This window comes from Nuphar pumila, chromosome 3 (genome assembly GCF_984573655.1).
Source record: "Nuphar pumila chromosome 3, dmNupPumi1.hap1.1, whole genome shotgun sequence".
NCBI classification, from domain to species: domain Eukaryota; kingdom Viridiplantae; phylum Streptophyta; class Magnoliopsida; order Nymphaeales; family Nymphaeaceae; genus Nuphar; species Nuphar pumila.
The window spans coordinates 61,021,799-61,042,237 of NC_143251.1; the positions used below are offsets into that span (position 1 = coordinate 61,021,799).

At 37.0% G+C, this 20,439-nt stretch overlaps 1 protein-coding gene across 1 annotated transcript in view; it reads left to right on the forward strand.

Moving 5' to 3' along the window:
• Positions 1-20,439, forward strand: part of LOC149842985 (uncharacterized) — a 44,294-nt gene that overhangs the window by 11,119 nt on the left and 12,736 nt on the right. Inside the window, exons 3-7 of the mRNA XM_090001656.1 lie at positions 13,507-13,569; positions 13,647-13,839; positions 13,944-14,048; positions 14,197-14,324; positions 15,414-15,993. Of these exons, the coding sequence (XP_089857782.1) occupies positions 13,507-13,569; positions 13,647-13,839; positions 13,944-14,048; positions 14,197-14,324; positions 15,414-15,993 (1,069 nt within the window). The remainder of the gene's footprint in view (positions 1-13,506; positions 13,570-13,646; positions 13,840-13,943; positions 14,049-14,196; positions 14,325-15,413; positions 15,994-20,439) is intronic.

The following is a 20,439-nucleotide window of genomic DNA, read 5'->3' on the forward strand; positions in this document are numbered from 1 at the left end:
GCATTCAACCTCAAACCACTTGTGCCTATACTTCCCAACAAAATGGGGTGGCTGAGCGAAAACACAGACATCTCTTTGATGTAGCCCGCACCCTTATGATTCAATCAAATGTTCCTGCTTCATATTGGAGTGATGCGGTTACCACGACTTGCTATTTGATCAACCACATGCCTTCATCATCCGTGGACGACCAAATTCCTTTGCAAATCCTGTATTCTAATGTACCTCTCCTCTCTTTCGCCCAAGGTATTTGGGTGCGTTTGTTTTGTGCACAGACTCGGACCTGACCGTGATAAATTAGCAACTCAAGCCACTAAGTGTATGTTTATAGGCTATCCCAAAAATCAAAGGGGGTATCAATGTTATGATCCGATTTTTCGTCGGGAGTATGTCAGTGCAGATGTATCTTTCTTGGAGTCTCTTCCATATTATTCTAGTACTGGTGCTAGGATGCAAGCTGATCAAGATGACTCATTTCTTCTTCCTGTTCCTCCTTTTCCCTTGGAATTGGTGCCTCCATTACCGAATCCAACTCCTCCTCTAACTTCTCCTACCTCACGGTTTCACAATCCTCTATTGGTGTATGTGCGTAGAGCTCCACCTCCTCCAGTGCCCCCATCTTCTTCTTCTCCTGAGGTAAGTGCTTCTGATAGCAATGACATTTATCTTATTGATAACAGGCCAATCGCTCTACGAAAGGGGACACGACAATGTACCTTATATCCTATGTCTTAGTTTGTGTCACATGCCAGAATTGGTAATTAGATGAAAGCATTTATTTCAGCCTTATTTGTTGAAACTATTCCCCTGAATTATCAAAAGGCAATACGCGATAGCAGGTGAAAGCAGGCTATGCAAGATGAAATGGATGCTTTACTGTCTCAACAAACATGAGACCTTGTTGATCCCCCATTGGATACGGACATTGTTGGATGCAAATGAATATATATCATTAAGTACAACTCAGATGGTTTAATTGAAAGATACAAAACCCGGTTAGTAGCAAAAGGTTATACTCAGACATATGGTATTGATTTCTTTGAGACATTTTCTCCCGTAGCACGGATGAGCACCATTCGTCTTGTTCTCTCCGTAGCTGTTCACCATGGATGGAGTTTGTGTCAACTAGATGTGAAAAATGCATTCCTATATGGAGATCTGTCTGAGACCGTCTACATGCAACAACCCCTTGCATTCGAGGTTGAGGGGGAGTGTCAGAAGGTGTGCAAATTAAGAAAGGCGATATATGGTCTAAAGCAAAGTCTTTGTGCATGGTTTCAAAAGTTGTTTGAGGTGATGTCAAAGTTTGGTTTTAATAGGTCAGCGTCAGACCACACATTATTTATTAAGAAAACTAACTCAGGCATAGTTGTTATGGTAGTGTATGTGGATGACATCATCCTTACAAGAGATAACATGAAAGATATTGCAGCTACGAAGGCTCATCTTAAAAAACATTTTGTTACAAAAGACCTTGGTTCCCTTAGATACTTTCTGGGCATTGAAGTGACCAGGAGCAGTGAGGGTGTAATTATGTCTCAACGAAAGTATGTTCTTGATTTATTAAAAGAGACATGAATGTTGGGAGCTAAACCATCAAATATTCCCATGGATCACAAAGTTCATTTATTGGATGAGGGGTCAAAACCTGTTGATAGCAGGTGCTATCACTCATTGGTAGGGAAGTTTCTATATGTGATAGTGACTAGACCTGATATGGAATGTCGGTTTAGTAAGCAACGAAGTAGTGATGGGAGTGTAGTGAAGCTTGGTGAGCAAGAAATACCGGTGGATGATTGTTTCAAATATTTAGGATCTATCATTCAAAAGTATGGAGAAATTGATGAAGATGTAAATCATAGGATAAAGGTTGGGTGGATGAAATGGAAAAGTGCAACTGGAGTGTTGTGCAATCGTAGAATGCCATTGCGGTTGAAAGAAAAGTTTTATAGGACGACTATTAGGCCCGCTTTACTATATGGTACAAAATGTTGGGCTGCCAAGAGACATCATATTAAAAAAATGAGTGTACAATAAAAGATAAGATTCGGAACGAAGAGATACGTAAGAAGGTAGGCGTGGCACCCATTGAAAATAAGATGAGAGAGAATCGTTTACGGTGGTTTGGACATATTCGGCGAAGGCCTAATGATGCTCCAGTTAGAAGGATGGAGAAATGAGAAAATATATTAGTTAAAAGAGGTCGGGGTAGGCCTAGGAAGACTTGGATGGAGATGATAGGAAAGGATATGAATGCTTTGAACCTCACCGAGGACATGGCATTGGATAGAAATGATTGGAGGAGAAGGATTCATGTGGAAGACCCAGAATGATTTTCTTTTTTGGTTCATATCGCCGACCCCAATTGTTTTGGGATGAAGGCGTAAACGTTGTTGTTGTTGTAGTAGTTGTTGTTGTTGTTGTTCCTAATTAAGTTTTCTGAGGTCTTTCTCTCTCTCTCTCGTTTTTGAGTATTCTATTAGTTTTTCTTCTATAATATATATATATATAAATAAATATTATATACATATAATAAATAAAAATATGATATTTATAGGGTTACTATTGGCTACCCTTGACTGTACTGTACTCTCTACTCTCTAGTAGAAACTAGTAGTTCTTTCATATTTTCCTTTATTTTTTTGCAAATCAAGCCATACGGATATGGTCTATACAGTTTTCTTGTTAAAAAAATGCTTGAGACTGTCCCATTGCATGTTATAAGCAACTTTTTAAAGAGTTTCAAAAATCAATGGTCAATAATGCACCAAAATTAAATGATTGAAAAATTATGTTTTCACATCAAAACTACTTTGATCTAAAGTGTGATTCTGATGCAGGGCCATAGGAAGATCATTCTTGAAACCCGCAGTTTCGTGTCAAAATCAAGCTACAAATTACAAACTAATGTCTAGATAAACTTAAAATAATTGGAAATTAATGTCTAAAAAACAAAATAACAAAAAAGGCAATATCTAGAAATTGTTCCACCAAAAACTCTAAACTCCTGCAACCTCTCATCTATTTATAGATGAGGGATTCTCATTTTTATAAACTCAAACTTCCTAAACTTGATAAGCTTTCTGGTTAAGATAGATTTCCCTAATTCAGATAAGCTACCTAATTTTGAATATGGATCTAATATATAGGCCACCCATATCCAAATACAGTATAAAGTAAACTAAATACCATTAAATTGTATTCCATAACTTGTAATCCTACATATATATATTATACATATACATATATATTTCATATATATGTACATGTATCTATCTACTTATATATATATATATATCCTTTTGTATTAACCGTAGGGGTATTTTAGTCTTTTCTTTTATTTTGAATATGTTTGTATTTTATTTATTTTTCATTTTTTTTCTTTTTCTTTTTATTTTTTGTACTTTGTGTACCTTGGGGGGGCCCACACTCTAGTCGTTGGGCCCCTCCAATGACTAGATGTGGAGCCCCTCCAAGGCTCTTTTAATGCCCTATAAATATGGGCCTCTCTTCTTGTATTTTAATAAGGCTTTGAGTCAAACCCATTAATTGTTCAATAAAGTTTTCCATATTCTTTTAAGCTTTGTGCATTTGTGAGCCATTGTGGGTGGTGCCTTTGTGCACAAGTGTTCTAAGTGTTCTTATTGTGCCTTCGTGAACACTTCATTCATCAAGAACTAAGTGTCTTGATCATAGTGTCTCTTTTGAAGACACTTTCACATGGTATCAGATCAAGGTTATTATTGAAGAGGATTGTGTGCTACATTTTTGCCGTGTGCCTCAAAAGTCGTGCACCTACCTTTCTCTTGAATTTCGGCGTGGAAACTTCTTACAATATATACCATAAAGACCCATTGGTGGTAAGAATTCTCTCACTCTATTTTCTTTACAAATGGAGGAAAAAGACTCATTTCTCTCTTGGGTTCAAACTCAATGGTTCAAATTATCATGTTTGGACTGGCAATATGGAAGCTCACATCATGGGTAAGGGGCTTTGGGGATATGTCCAATGATCTATACTGGAATCGGAACCGGAACCAGAACCAGAACCGGAACCGGAACCAAAGATTACCTTGGTGGAAAAAGGAGAAATAAAGATTCTTGAAGTAGAAGAAAGAATCCAGGTTCTTAAAGACTATAGTAAGAAACATGAAGAATTTGCAGAAAGGAAATTGATAATCCTAAATAAAACATGAACAACCAAGAGGCAATAAAATGAATACTCGTTTGTTGATCGTCGTTCCTCAGCAACGGCGCCAAAAATTTGGTGTAAGTTTTATGAAAAAGATTTTTAAAAGTATATTTTTGATAAAACATTTTGTGAAGCCAGACACCAAATAATAAAAACCGGCTCACACTAGGGTGAGGTCCGGGTCGAACTCAGGGAACATAATGAAAAACTTTGTATTTTACAGAAATGCAGTCTTTATTGCCTTAAAAATAAAAATAACTAACTAATTACAATTAGTTACCCTTTTGCAGAGGGCTCAAAAAATAATAAACATGCCTTATTATAAACCAACTTAAAATAAATGATGCTAAAATTAAAAAAAAAGAAAAAGAAGGGGTCTTGTTGCTTGTGATCTAGTCCCTTGCAATGTCACTGCTTCAGATGAATCCAGGAGCTATTGGTATTTGATGTTTAAATATCTTGCATTCACTACTTTACATTTTTGAGGGTTCTCTGTTAAAACATATGTAATAATATGTAATAATACATCTATATATATAAATATAGATGTATATTCACCATAATACCCGATAGGGGTATTATGGTCTTTTCACAAGTACCCAATAGGGGTACTTGTTTTATTTCTTTTATTTTACTGTTTTTTATTTTTTATTTTTTAAATGTATTTTTGGATACTGAAAAGGGCCCCCACAATGGAGTCGTTGGGGCCCCCAACGGTCACAATTGTGACCGTTGGGGGCTCCCAACGACTCTATTGGGAGCCCCTTTGGTCTCCTTTTCTTATAAATAGGGGGAACCCCCCTTGTGTGTTGTATTGCTCTTGAGAGCTCCTCTTCAATAATAGTGATATTATTTTTCATGTGTGTAGCCTTTTTATAAGGCCCTTCGTATATTCCTTAGTGGATTTCCTCTCTTATGCTTGTTGCATTTGTCCGTGTGGGACATAGTGAATGCTTTAGCATTCTTGGATTCTTCCGCATATTTCATTACATGGTATCAGAGCCATACGATCTTCTAAGGTAAAATCGTGTATCTCTCTACTTCCTTTTTTTCTCGCGTCTCCATTTTATAGCAATGGAAGTCAAGATCGATCTATCATTCAAGCTCAATGGGAAAAATTACATGATGTGGGCATCCGCAATGAAGAATAATCTCAAAGGCAAGAAGCTTTGGGGGTATGTAATGGGAACCGTTCCGGAACCCCAACTTAAGCTCACAAAGATGGAAGAAGATCAAGAGAAAGCACTTGAAGGCGATGCTCGTCTCAAGGCTATTGAAGATTATCATCACCAAATGGAAGATTGGGAGAGCAACCATGCAAAAATCCTAGCATGGTTTATGAATAATGTTGAACTTAAGGTATGTGCAAATATTGCAAAATTCCGCCGGGCAAATGAAGCTTGGTTTTTTATGAAGGGTATGTTTACCCAAAACGATCTTGCAAGAGCTTATTTTTTGCAAGAAAAAGTGAGAACCACAAAACAAGGTGACATGAGCATACAAGACTATTATAGTGCTCTAAATCCTTTGTGGGATGAATTGGCTCTTTTAGAGCCTAAATGGGTGTCTATGGAGGATGTGGTATTAAGACAAAAACAAATGGAACAAGATAGATTGTTTCAATTTTTATTTGGGCTTCGTCCCGAATTTGAACAAGTTAGATCCTCACTTCTCCATAGATCTACGTTTCCTCCCTTAGAAGAGGCTATTGCCGAGATTACTCAAGAAGAGACTAGGCATAATATGGGTAAAAGCATTGATGAAGTTCTTGCCGTATCTAAACCCGACAATCATGTCAAAACTTATAAACCACCTCATTTTGGTAAGCAAGGGAGTGGTGGAAGAAAAATGATTATATGTCATCATTGTTATGAGCCGGGGCATATTAAACCCGTTTGCCCAAAGCTAAATGGAGCATTCAAGCCAAAGGTAGCTTCCGTTGAAGAATCATCCACCAAAGAAGATGACGGCAAGAACGGGGATCTCAAAGATACTCTTGGACAAATTTCCTTGGCTCTCCAACAAATTCTAAAGGCTACTTCTTCCACCTCCGGTGCCGCCATTGCCTCATCATCACCTCCCGGTACGTACTCTTGGATTTTAGATTCCAGAGCTTCTTTTCACATGACTCCTCATGAAAATGCATTAACCAATGTGCACACCAATTCAAAAATATCTTGTGTCTCTACGGCCGATGGAACTTTTCTCAAAATAAATGGTGTTGGAACTCTTGATTCTAAAAATGTTCAAAATTTCCTTGTTCCAAAAGTTAGAATAGTTCCAAAATTAAATCTTAATCTCTTTTCCGTTTCTCAAATAACCGACCATGGATGTGAAATATCTTTCTCATCCCAAGGGTGCTTTGTGCAGGATCTTCGGTTCGGGAAGCGGATTGGGCAAGGCCATAGGAAGGGAGACCTTTATTTTATGGATAACTTAATGCTTCCAAATACCTCATTTTGTACTTATGTCCAAGACAAAAATATTGAAACTTGGCATAAAAGGCTTGGACATCCAAGTTACTCTAAAATGTATCTTTTTCCTTTTGGACACAAGTTTTGTAAAGAAAAAGATATCAATTGCAAAGATTGCATTTTTGGAAAAATGAAGTATACTCCTTTTCCTATTAGAACCTTTGTGACAACAAGACCTTTTGAATTGGTGCATTCCGATGTTTGGGGACCATCTCCGGTTCTATCCAAAGGTGGTTATTCGTATTATGTTACTTTTATTGATGATTATACTAGATATATATGGATTTATTTTCTTAACTTTAAATCGGAAGTTTTTAACTTCTTTAAAGAATTTCATGCAAAAGTTCAAAATCAATTTCAAAGTCAAATATCCATTCTTAGATCCGATTCGGGTGGAGAGTACTTATCAAATGATTTTCAATCATATCTAAAACAACATGGCATTTGTCATAAAAAATCTTGTCCAAGAACTCCTCAACAAAACGATCTAGCGGAAAGAAAACATAGACATATTTTACTCATTTCTAAAAATATTCCTAAAAGTTTTTGGGCCGAAACCGTGTTAACCTCCACCTATTTAATCAATAGGATGCCATCTTCAAAATTGAACAATATCTCTCCTTATGAAAAACTTTTCAATATGACACCCGACTACAATCGTCTTCATATTTTTGGGTGTAAATGCTTTGTTCTTTTACATAAAAGAGATAAATTGTCACCTAAAGCAATAAAATGTGTATTTTTAGGATATGGTGAAAATCAAAAGGGCTATAGATGCTTGTACCATAAAAACAATAAATTATTTGTCTCCAAAGATGTGACCTTTTTAGAAGATGAAAATGGATTTGAAATATTGGAAAAACCAAATGAAATTGATTATATGTTTATCAATGATCTTTTAGAAGATTCAAATGATGACTCTTTGAGTCATCCGAAAGTTTTAGAAAATACTCATGATTCTCATGATAGTGATGTATCACCAACTAATGGTGACAATCTCCAAGTTTACACTCGGCGTGAGGAAGCCCAACCTATTAGTGCTTTAGAAAAATTCTTGCGGCTTAATGAACCTCTAGAAGAAACCTCTCTTAGGCGTTCCTCTAGAACATCAATTCCACCTAATAGGTTTGTCTCATATGAAACTCTCTCACCTAATTATAGAGCTTGTCTAATAGCCTTGCATTCTTACTATGAACCTTCCCATTATAATCAAGCAAAAAATATACCTCATTGGGTTGAAGCAATGAAAGTTGAACTAGATGCCTTAAATAAGGCTAAAACTTGGGAAATAGTTCTCCTTCCTCCAAATAAGAAAGCTATAGGATGTCGATGGGTCTACAAAGTCAAAACTAAAAGTGATGGTTCCCTAGAATGTTATAAAGCTAGATTAGTTGCTAAGGGATACTCACAAGAGTATGACATCGATTATGAGGAGACTTTTGCTCCCGTGGCTCGCATGACAAGCGTTAGAACTTTAATAGCGGTAGCATCATCTAAGAAATGGCCTATATTCCAATTAGATGTTAAAAATGCCTTTCTTAATGGTCAGTTGAATGAAGAAGTATATATGGACCCTCCGTCGGGAATTAGCGTTAACCAAGGTCAAACTCTTCGGTTATTAAAAGCTTTATATGGTCTTAAACAAGCCCCTAAGGCTTGGTATGATAGATTTAGTGCTATCATGTTACAATTGGGATTTCGCTCATGTTATACTGACACTGCTCTTTTTGTTAAACGTGCAGGTAATAGTATCATCATCCTTCTGCTTTATGTTGATGATATGATCATCACTGGCAATGATGAAAGTGGTATTCTTAATGTTAAAAATATGTTAAAACATAATTTTGATATGTCTGATCTGGGTTTTCTCAGGTACTTTCTTGGTATAGAAGTAGCATACTCTCCTCGAGGGTATATATTGTCACAGATGAAGCTTGCTGCAGACATATGTTCCAAATCTGGGATTTCAGATGACAAAAAGGTGGAGACTCCCGAGGTTATCAATGCTAAACTACGACTGGAGGATGGAGTTCTGCTGGATGATCCTACGCCCTACAGGCAACTCATAGGCTCCCTCACCTATCTGACTATCACCAGGCCGGATATTGCTCATGCTGTGCACTCTGCAAGCCAATTTCAGCATGCTTCTACATCTGTGCATATGAGTGCTGTGCTCCGGATCATTCGATACATCAAAAATACTTTGACTAAAGGGCTATTCCTATCCTTACTCTCTTCTTTAGACTTACTGGCTTATACTGATGCTGACTGGGGAGGAAACCCAAATGATCGAATCTCAACTACTGGCTTTTGTGTTTTTCTAAGAGATTCACCAATTGCTTGGAGGTGCAAGAAACAACAGAAAGTCTCATTGTCTTCTACTGAAGCAGAATACAGGGCTATGACAACTACTACAATGGAGCTTGTGTGGCTTCAAAGTCTTCTTCAAGATATGGGAGTCGAAATTACCGGTGCTTCGAAGTTTTGTTGCGACAACAAAAGTGCCATCTACATTGCCAGCAACCACACCTTTCATGAGAGGACTAAACATATAGAAATGGACTGTCATTATGTACGTGATGAATATCTTCGTGGGACAGTTACACTGCCATATGTCACTTCAGAATATCAACTTGCAGATTTCTTTACCAAAGCCCTGCCTGCTCCTCGCTTCTTGTTCCTTCTTGGCAAACTTTCGGTCATTCCCCCGTAAAGTTTGAGGGGGGGGGTGTTAAAACATATGTAATAATATGTAATAATACATCTATATATATATATATATAAATATAGATGTATATTCACCATAATACCCGATATGGGTATTATGGTCTTTTCACAAGTACCCAATAGGGGTACTTGTTTTATTTCACTGTTTTTTATTTTTTAAATGTATTTTTGGATACCGAAAAGGGGCCCCATAATGGAGTCGTTGGGGCCCCCAACGACTCTATTGGGAGCCCCTTTGGTCTCCTTTTCTTATAAATAGGGGGAACCCCCCTTGTATGTTGTATTGCTCTTGAGAGCTCCTCTTCAATAATAGTGATATTATTTTTCATGTGTGTAGCCTTTTTATAAGGCCCTTCATATATCCCTTAGTGGATTTCCTCTCTTATGCTTGTTGCATTTGTCCCTGTGGGACATAGTGAATGCTTTAGCATTCTTGGATTCTTCCGCATATTTCATTACATTCTCTGGGGGACTTTTGAGGGACCTCTGAGGGCTCTTTTGAAGGGCTTGAAGGGCCTTTCTTCACAACGCTTCTCTACAACAACAACAACAACAACAACAACTACGCCTTCATCCCAAAACAATAGGGGTCGGTGATATGAACCAACAAAAAAAATCATTTTGGGTCTTCCACATGAATCCTTCTCCTCCAATCGTTTCTATCCAATGCCATGTCCTCGGTGAGGTTCAAAGCATTCATATCCTTTCCTATCATTTCCCTTCAAGTCTTCCTAGGCCTACCCCGACCTCTTTTAACTAATATATTTTCCCATTTCTCCATCCTTCTAACTGGAGCATCATTAGGCCTTCGCCGAATATGTCCAAACCACCGTAAACGATTCTCTCTCATCTTATTTTCAATGGGTGCAACGCCTACCTTCTTACGTATCTCCTCGTTCCGAATCTTATCTTTTATTGTATTTCCACACATCCATCTAAGCATACGCATCTCAGCTACACTCATTTTTTGAATATGATGTCTCTTGGCAGCCCAACATTTCGTACCATATAGTAAAGCGGGCCTGATAGTCATCCTATAAAACTTTTCCTTCAACCGCAATGGCACTCTACGATCGTACAACACTCCAGTTGCACTTTTCCATTTCATCCACCCAACCTTTATCCTATGATTTACATCTCCATCAATTTCTCCATACTTTTGAATGATAGATCCTAAATATTTGAAACAATCATCCACCGGTATTTCTTGCTCACCAAGCTTCACTACACTCCCATCACTACTTCGTTGCTTACTAAACCGACATTCCATATATTTTGTCTTATTCTTACTCAACTTAAAACCTCTTGCTTCCAATGTCTGTCTCCATAATTCTAACTTAGCATTAACCCCAGTTCTAGACTCATCAATCAAAACAATATCATCAGCAAACAACATACACTACAACACATTTTCTTGAATTAATCTCGTAAGCTCATTCATCACTATAGCAAATAGGAAAGGGCTTAAAGCATATCCTTGATGTAACCCAACCGTTATAGGAAAATTGGTTGTCACCCCTCCACAAGTGCGGACATTGGTTACTATTCCTTCATACATATCCTTAATTATACTAATGTACTTGAGAGAAACACCCTTTCTTCATCATTGTCCACCAGAGAACGTCCCTAGGTACACTATCGTATGCCTTCTTCAAATCAATAAAAACCATATGCAAATCTTTGTTCCTCTCTCTATTTCTCTCAATAAGTTGTCTAAGAAGATGTATAGCTTCCATAGTTGATCTTTCAGGCATAAAAAAAAATTGATTCTCCGATATCATGACAACCTTCCTCAACCTAGACTCAATCACCCTCTCCCAAAGTTTCATAGTATGACTTATGAGTTTTATACCACGATAGTTTGTGCAATCTTGTATATCACCCTTATTCTTATATAGAGGCACCAAAGTACTCTTTCTCCACTTATAAGGCATCTTATTTCACAACGCTTCTCTGCAAAACACAAAAAAAGACAAAAAAAAAACTACACCTAAACTAATGTTAGTTATATTAGAAACAAGTATTAAAAGTCAACTAATTATATCTAACAATCTAACTACTTTGTAACAAATTAACAAATGCTAACTAATTACAAAACAAACTAAAACAAGTTTTAACTAAATAAATATCAGACAAACCAAACACGTCTAAACGGACTAATTATGAAATACTAACTTAACAACCTAACATTAAACAATCTAACTAATGAGTATCGTCAACTAGTAAAAGAAGTCTAATCTAACTAATGGACTGAAAATAATTAACTAAAGCTAAAACGTTAAATGAACTATGCACTTACGAAAAAATATATGAATACATAACCCACTAATTATGACATTAAAAGCAATCTAACTATGTATAAATAAAAAAACATTGAATCACTACTACTAAGGAATCCTCAAGCAACGAAATAACTAAGACAAACATAAAACCAACTAAGTGCCTAACTACAAAACATAAAAGTAAAAGTTCTGATCTAACCAAATAATCAAGACTGAAAACAAATCCAATTACCCAACACAGAAATAATAAATTAACTAATTAACCATGAGAACGTGAAATCAGTCTAACTACCTACTTACCGACAAGACTTAAAAAAATTTGAAACTATTAAAAGTTCTAAAAAGAACAGATTACTAATGCAGCTGGGATAAACTCTGTTGGTCGAAAGGAATTAACCAGTGTTAATCACGCACGATCTGGTTCTGAATAACGAGCTACGCCGACCAAAAAAAAAAAATTTAAGGTGGCAGCGTCTGCTAAAAAAAATATAACGCAGATTCAGATCTGCGTGAAACCGGCCTTCACGCTGGTCTAATGGCATTTTCACAAATCAAACCGACTTGCGAAACATATTGAATAAATCAAGAAATCCTGGCTGAAACATGCAAGTCTTCGTTACCATATCAGTTATTGCACATGTCTACAAATCAAGATCAATCTGTTCAGGTCATTCTTGCGTGAAAACGTTGAAGTGATCAAACTGTGTTTTATTGACATGCACGGGTCCAACCAATCCTGCATTACTATTGCTAATCACGCAGAATGGTTGTCTGGCCAAAGATAACAAGTTTTGCTACGTTTTCAAAAAAAAAAAGGTTAAACTAGAACCAAACAAGCAAAATTATTTACTATGCATCTAATCTAACTTACTATGCAGAAAATGAGAATATAAAAATCAGATTATTCTATATGAAATAATGATGCTAAAAATGAACTATGATGTATGAAATTAATCTAAACTAATCAAAGAGATGGGGAAGAAGAAACGTACCTTGCGTCCGCTTCCGCTGGAGGGGTTGAAAAGAAGAATCAGCCTCTCTCGTGGTTGAACACACACTCCGACGACAGGGCAAGAGGCACCGGCGAAAGCAAAGATCTGAAGTATGATGAAATAAAGATCAAAGAAGAGAAGAATCGGGGGAGAATTGGTGATCGAACGAAACAAAAGATGGAAGAAATGAAGAGGAGAGGGAGAGAGGAGGCTGGCGTTTTCCCCAAGGGGAGGACGCCCCCTCTCTGTCAAAAAATTATTTTTATACTAAACATCTAGGGCAACACGATTTTTCTAAAAACTACGTTTAATTTTCTACTAATTCCAAAAAACTTCCTTGCTAAAAACTAATTTTCAAAAATACTCAATCCTAAACTAATTAAAATATGAATCAAAGACTCCTAAACACAATCGGCATTTTTTTTCTCATTTTCAATTTTAAAGCAATTTCTCGAAAAATATTGACAAGAATGGGTTCTTAATTCATTTTTTCGACAAATCATGCATAAAAATATGTATCTAAAATGCAGAAATTATGCATGATCATGCACTTCCGGTAACCCTGGTTTTAACATCTTCTATGTTCATTTCTTTCATATGCTAATTTACTTGTAACTTTGTATCATTATGTATAATCATTTAAAATTCTGCGCATTTTGGCTTTTAATCTTGCATTTTGAAGGATAATTGTATTAAATTTTATCTTTTGAAGTAAGCTGGGAGAGTCCTGCTGGGATTCGAGCAGATGGCCACTTCCCCAATGTGGAGAAACTATATCATATAATTATCACTCAATTGTGTTGTCTGTATTTATTCTTGTAAAGTTCCAAATGTTGCAGGTATTTATTAGCAGAAGCAGGTGACACTTTGTTTGCTTCTTTTATTGGAACGAAGCAGTACAAGTAAGCACAGTCATCGACTCAATAACACAGAAACTTCTGTACTATTTGCCATAAAATGTCTTTTCTTATCATTGTAGGGATGTTATCACCGATGCAAATATACTACAGGGAGCTATATTTCATGAGGATGTTGCAGAAGATGTTGAAGTGCAGGAGGGTATTCAAAATGATCAAATTGATGCCCAAACAATCCGAGAAAATCCTGAGAGGACACTAAAAGTGGGACTTAATTTCCCAAATAAGAATAAGTCAAGACCAGCTGCACATAGGGTAAGTTCAATAGTTGTTTGTTTGTAAGCAATTATTTGGTCTTTGTTGCTGAGTTAACTTCGATCAATGAACACCCAATTTTAACTTATCTATTTTGTTTTTAGGGATTTTTAGCTCGTGCAAAGGGAATACCTGCACTTGAATTGTATAGGCTTGCACAAAGAAGGAACAAAAAGCTTGTGCTTTGTGGGCATTCGCTTGGTGGTGCTGTAAGTATGATGGGCCTTCTATTTTTTACTTCTAATTTTTGTTACAATAAAGTCATGCGTCTCTCTCTCTCTCTCTATATATATATATATATTATTGGGCCTGCTATTTATTGTTTTATGGGTGTCATTTTCTTGCTCATATTTTCAGGTAGCTGTGCTTGCGACCCTTGCCATATTGCAAGTAGTCGCATCATCTTCATCAAAAGAGAACGATAAAGTCCATGTCAAATGTATAACTTTCTCCCAGCCTCCTGTTGGAAATGCTGCTCTTAGAGAGTAGGTTTAACTCTGTACCTTACTTTTGTTGTTTTTTTTTTTCTGATAAATGAGTAGCTTTTATATAATAATAAATTCGAAAAAATGTCCTGTATGTCTGTTTTAGAACCACCCTTTTCTTTTCACCTGCAAAAGTTTGACCATTACCTCTGTAACCAAATTCTAAGTTTACCATTTCTTTTCGGCCTTTTGTACTTTTTATAGTTATTGGTTATTAATATTTGTAATCCTTCCATTAATTTATCATCAAATATTCACGTCATTTTAGACTGTAATTGCTTTAAGTTCTGTTGCTCATCCCAATCAACACATAACACATTAAAATTTAGCCTTTCCAAAACTAAATAAAAATTTTAGGATATAAAACCCAAAAGTACTGTAAGGGCACGTTTGAAAATGGGAAAATGCAAGTCAGAAAGGAAAAGTGACAACTTTTCTATTCATTCCAAACAATAGAAATTTTTTGAAAGGATTTTACCCTGATTTTGATAGGAAAAATTTTGCTATCAAGAGTTTTTAGGGCAGCCCTCACCCTCAAAGCATTCTAACATTTTTCCAACCCAGTTTTCTCATGTTACACAAACAAGAGAAACATTTTCATAAAAAAAAACTTCTCAGGAAAACTTTTCTTTTCCTATGAGATGTTTTCCTGCTTCCAAACGTTCCCTAAATGAAAATAAAATTTGAGCTTAAATGAAAGACCACAAGCCTTCAACAATTATATGTTCACCCATCAGAAACTACGAAGTGGTGAAATGAAATATTACTTTCAAAAACTTGTAATTTTGCACATCGTTGAATGACAGTGAAGCTAAAGATTATTTGGTTGGAGGAGAATTGGGGTAATAAGAGTAAACAACTACAAAAAGTAAACAGTCCTAAAAGAAATGTAATAATAGAGTTGGGGTTTGGAATAAATAGTGAAGCCTTTGCTGGTGAAGAGGAAAAAATGGCTCTGGAATGGGCCTACAAGATGTTTTTCTTACTAGATACTTGTCAATATAATCAGTACTTCTAGCTTAGATTATTTGTTTTATATGCAGAACTAACTAAAACATGATTATTTGGGTTATTTTTACTTTCTTTCAGCTATGTCCATATGAAGGGATGGCAAAACTACTTTAAGACTTACTGCATTCCGGAAGATTTGGTGCCTCGTATACTATCTCCTGCATATTTTCATCATTATAGTTCAAACACATTACAAAATTCTGAGGATGCTTTTGCCAGTGGAGTAACTCTGGGGAAACATGACCTTGAGGAAACAAAAAATGCCAAACTGAAGGAGAATGAGGGTGAGCGTATGGTTCTAGGCTTGGGACCTACTCCTATCAAGAGTTCCTTTTGGCGGCTCTCTAGGCTTGTGCCTTTAGAGGGTGTTCGTAAACAATTTGATTGGCTCAAATGGGGAAAACAACAAACTGAGGAAAAATCTTTAGTGTCTGATTCAACCTTAAGTTCAACAGTTGATGAAATGGACTTAGCACCACAATGTCTTGAAATTCAGGAGGGAACTGATGGTATATCTCTTGAGCCTTTTCCTGATTCAAGTAAAGAGACATCTGATGAATTGAAGGATGGTCGCACAACTGCTAGAAACAATAAGAGTGCACAGTCCCGTTCTTGGCGTAGGGTGCCTTCCTTACCATCATATGTTCCATTTGGCCAGGTGATTAGTCAGATTTTGCCTCTCTTCATGTGGTAGACCTTATTTTCTTCCTTTGGGAGAATTGGGCTTTTAGTGGCCAGTCAAAACATATTTTTCCCATTCATTTGAATAGTCTGATGGTGAATAACTAAAATGATATGTATGAGCTATGTCACATGGGTGTGGGTGCGGGTGCAGGGGTGCGACACTTTCAAAAACCTTGGGTGCGGCAGGGCAAAAATATAATATATATATATATAATTTTGAAGTTTTAACAGTTAACATTGTCATAATATCATTCATCATGCATGCAATATATCAACCTAAATATCAATCAAATAAGTAAAGCAGAAAAGAACTAAATTACATACCAAAGTATATCCTGATGAAGTAATGTATCTTAATAATTTTCTTCTTCATCATCAAATGCATCATTAGAAAGAATACTGGGCTCAACTAAATCCATGTTTGTTATGTTGAAATCATGCTATCTCTCGAAGTCACACTCTTCTGGGTTTACATCCTAAAATTTGGATGTTCCTTGTCTGCGTTACAAACCCAATTTAAAAATGTTAAATACAATGCAAATATATTTAAATGAAAAACTAAGAAATAATCAAACAACTAAGAGAGCAAATTAGTACCTATATTCATCATTGGTTCGCGAAAGTAATCGAAGATTTGAATGAATATATATTAAATCCTCTTCATGCTTGCTGGTGAGTTTGTTTCTCTTCATGTTGTGAGTTTGAGAATATGTGCTCCAATTTCTTTCACAACAAGATGAACTAGCAGGCTGCGATAGCAATCTTAATGCAAGACGTTGGAGAAGAGGTGTTTCTGATCCAAATGTTGACCACCATGTGATAGGATCTATATTATCTTCTTCTCTCGCGAATAATGCTGGTGCATATAATCTTGAAGATGAAAATTTTCCAAACTCTTGTGTGACTTGATGTAGAAGATATGCTTCTGGAAAAAGTATTGTCATACACATATTTCTATATCTTGATAGCTCTGGGTCTAAATTTGGAGGGACATGACCAATACCACCAGCCCACTACTTATTTGCATAATATTTTGAATTAAGAGAATGTGTCATGCAATGCAAATGTGTGTTGCTCTTATCCCATCTTCTGATTAAAATTGAATGAATATGATTAAAAAATTTTGAATCATCCAATGCAGGATTTTTTTCTTCATGCTTTAAAACTATAACTTGTATTTTTTCAATCATATTATCCCATATTTCATAAACTCTGTGAAGCATGAGTTCATCCTTATCAACTTCTCTTAACATTTCCCAAATAGGTTGTGTAAATTGAAGGAAATATACTACTTTGTCCCAAAACTCATCATCAATAATGAGTTTTCTTGAGCTTTGATATCATTATCAGCACGATAGAATGTCCAATTTTCATCAGTCAGCATGTTAATCAAAGCATTCTTCACTCTTTTAATCCTCTTCACCATCACAATGATGGACGCAAAACACGTTTCAGCGATCAACAATTTCAGGTCAGAATGCCTATTAAATATAGCATTAGCACGATGGTGGTTAACAACAAAATTCCTAATGCTTTTGACATTTCTTTCTAAATCTTCAATCCATGAACATAAAGTATATGCTTCTGAATTTTCTTCTTCTTTGGGGTTGCAAATCCAAAAAATATGAGGGTACTCACTCTTCAAACTCAACGATGCACTTTTACAAACTGGAGCGTTGTCTGTAATGATTTGTACCACTTTCTGATCACTCACTTTTTTTATGACTTCTATAAACAATCCCTTCAAATACTCTGCATTTTTATATTCCCCAGGTGAATGAACTATTTTCAAGAATATTGGGCCACTAAGCGAACAAACAATGAAATTGATCAGTGGACGCCTTTGAACTCCATTTTGCTCCCATGCATATTTTTTAATCTCCAGCAACCTCTCCACATTTGCCCTCTCTTCTGCAAGAAGTGTGGTTCGTATTTTCTCTGAACTTGGAGGCACATAGTCACTCAAATTACAATTTGTCAAGGATGTTACTAATTCCTTCCAATAAGGATTTCTAGCCGCATTAAATGGGAGTGAACGATAATAAAAATACCTCCTAACTTTTTTATCCAATTCTTCTCTTCCATATGTATTGAATGTTGTTTGTATCGTTCCTCTACCTCCCACATTGACTTTTTTTTTTTTCAGCATCTTCTTGGTGGCTTGCAAATGACACACTAACTGCACAAGAATCAGTCATTGTCTTTTTATTCTCATGTTCTTCTTGTATTTTCTTGTATTGTCTTCGCATTGCCTCGTAAACTTTTCTGCATCCTGAAATGCCATGTCTTGGTATCTTCAACAAATGAGCCTTCACTCTTGTGTAAGACCCAACAAAATCTCTTTCGCTTGCATCAAAATCTCTTGTTTTCACCACCTCCTTCTCCAGTTTTTGCAAGTTTATCTATATGTACCCATAGTGGCCACACATCATTAATCCCACTACAACTATCAACAAAACTAGCCGCAGAACTCACATGTTGGGATGAGGATGACGCAAAACCTTTCCCTTTATCTGTCATTTTTATCCTGAAAACACAAAAAACATAAATTCAAAATTTCAAATCAATTATACAGATATTATCTTGATATAAAATATATATATATTATATATATATATATAATAAAATCAGGAGCAAGGAGGAGGGATCTGCCCCTCCCTTGCCAAAAACTGGGAGGGTCTCAACCCCTCCCCTGAAATAAGAGGGAGTAGGGAGGGCTCAGCCCCTCCCTTGCCGACACAATAAGAGAGCGAGAAGGGGGGCTTGGCCCCTCCCTTGCCGAAAACAGAGGGAGCAGGGGGGGCTCAACTCCTCTCCTGTCGACCCAACAAGAGAGCGAGAGGGGGGGGAGAGGCTCCCCTGCCGACCTAACAAGAGAGCGAGGGGGGGGGGGGGGGTGTGGGCTCGGCCCCTCCCCTGAAATCAAAGGGAGCAGGGTGGGGGGCTCGACCCCTCCCTTGCCGAAAATAGGGAGGGGCTTAGCCCCTCCCTTGTCGAAAACAGAGGGAGCAGGGGGGGGGGGCAGCCCCTCCCCTGCCGACCCAACAAGAGAGTGAGAGGGGGGGCTCGACCCCTCCCCTGCCGACCCAACAAGAGAGCGAGCAGGGGGGCTTAGCCCCTCCATTGCCGACACAAGAAGAGAGCGAGAGGGAGCCAGAGGGTACGCACCTGTGACGAGGGAGAGGAGGAGCCTAGGAGGTGGCATCGGGAGGAGAGAGCTCGAGCTGAGCTGCGATGGAGAGGTGAGATTAGGGCAGAATTTTTTTTTGCCCTAATCCGCCTTTTCATCAGTTTTTTTTTTTTATATCTGAAATGTGGACAAAAATGACCCTAGGTGCGTTGACCGCAACAAGGGTCGTATTGACCGCACCCGGTGCCCACACGCGCACACGCGTCGCGTCGACGCGGGTGCGACACCTACTTTGCCGAGTCCCTGTGACTTAGTGTATGAGGTGTTCTATCATATTAGCTATTGTGGTTTTGACTGTTCACGCAAGGCAAGAGATCATGCTACCTTTTAGTTCTCTATGTGTTCTTTTGTACACTATTTTAGTGTTGATGAAACTTGAAATATTTGCTATCAATATTATCTTGTTTTAGTAGCATTCTCTGCATTGAATATTGCTTCTTTGAAGTCCAATATTTGACAACTATGTCATATAGATGCGGGTGCAAGCTGCGATACATTACTTTAAAAAAACTTGGGTGTGGGTAGGGTATGTATAATTTTTAATTGTTTTAAGTTAATACTAATAAAATAAAAGCATTTATCATATCATCAATTCATCATGCAATAAATCAAATTAACAATCTACAATTGCTATTCCTCATCAATAAAAAATAACAAATGAGCCGACAGAGGAAGAGGAGAAGGAAGAAGAAGAAAGAGAGGAGGAGGAGGAAGAAGAAAAAAGACAAAAGGTGGAGGAGTGTAATGAAGCAGATAAAATCCAATACACATGCAAGAACACACTTTCAATCAAGTAGAATACTTGATTGAATCACCGATCCACCCACACAAGGGTCTAAAGAATTGTTATTGCATATATTTACTCATGAAAAAGAGTTGAGAAACTACAAGGCTTATTTATAATACAAAGTTACATGGGGAGCAACCCAAAGTAGCTGTTGGGCTGCTCCCAACGGTCATAAATATGACTGTTGGGAGCAACTCCAACATCTACTTTGGAGCTGCTCCCAATACTTCAAAAGTTGAAAAAGTAAAAAGTAAAAAATAGAAAAAGTAAAAAACAGAGAAAAGAAAAATAGATTGTCAGCCCCTAATGGGCTGATGCCTATTACAGTGAAAATATTGAAATACCCTTGATGGGTATTTCGGTTTACAGTTAAGTATATATACATATATGTATATATATCTTAACAACCCCCCTCAAACTCATGGTACAACCACCGAGAGTTT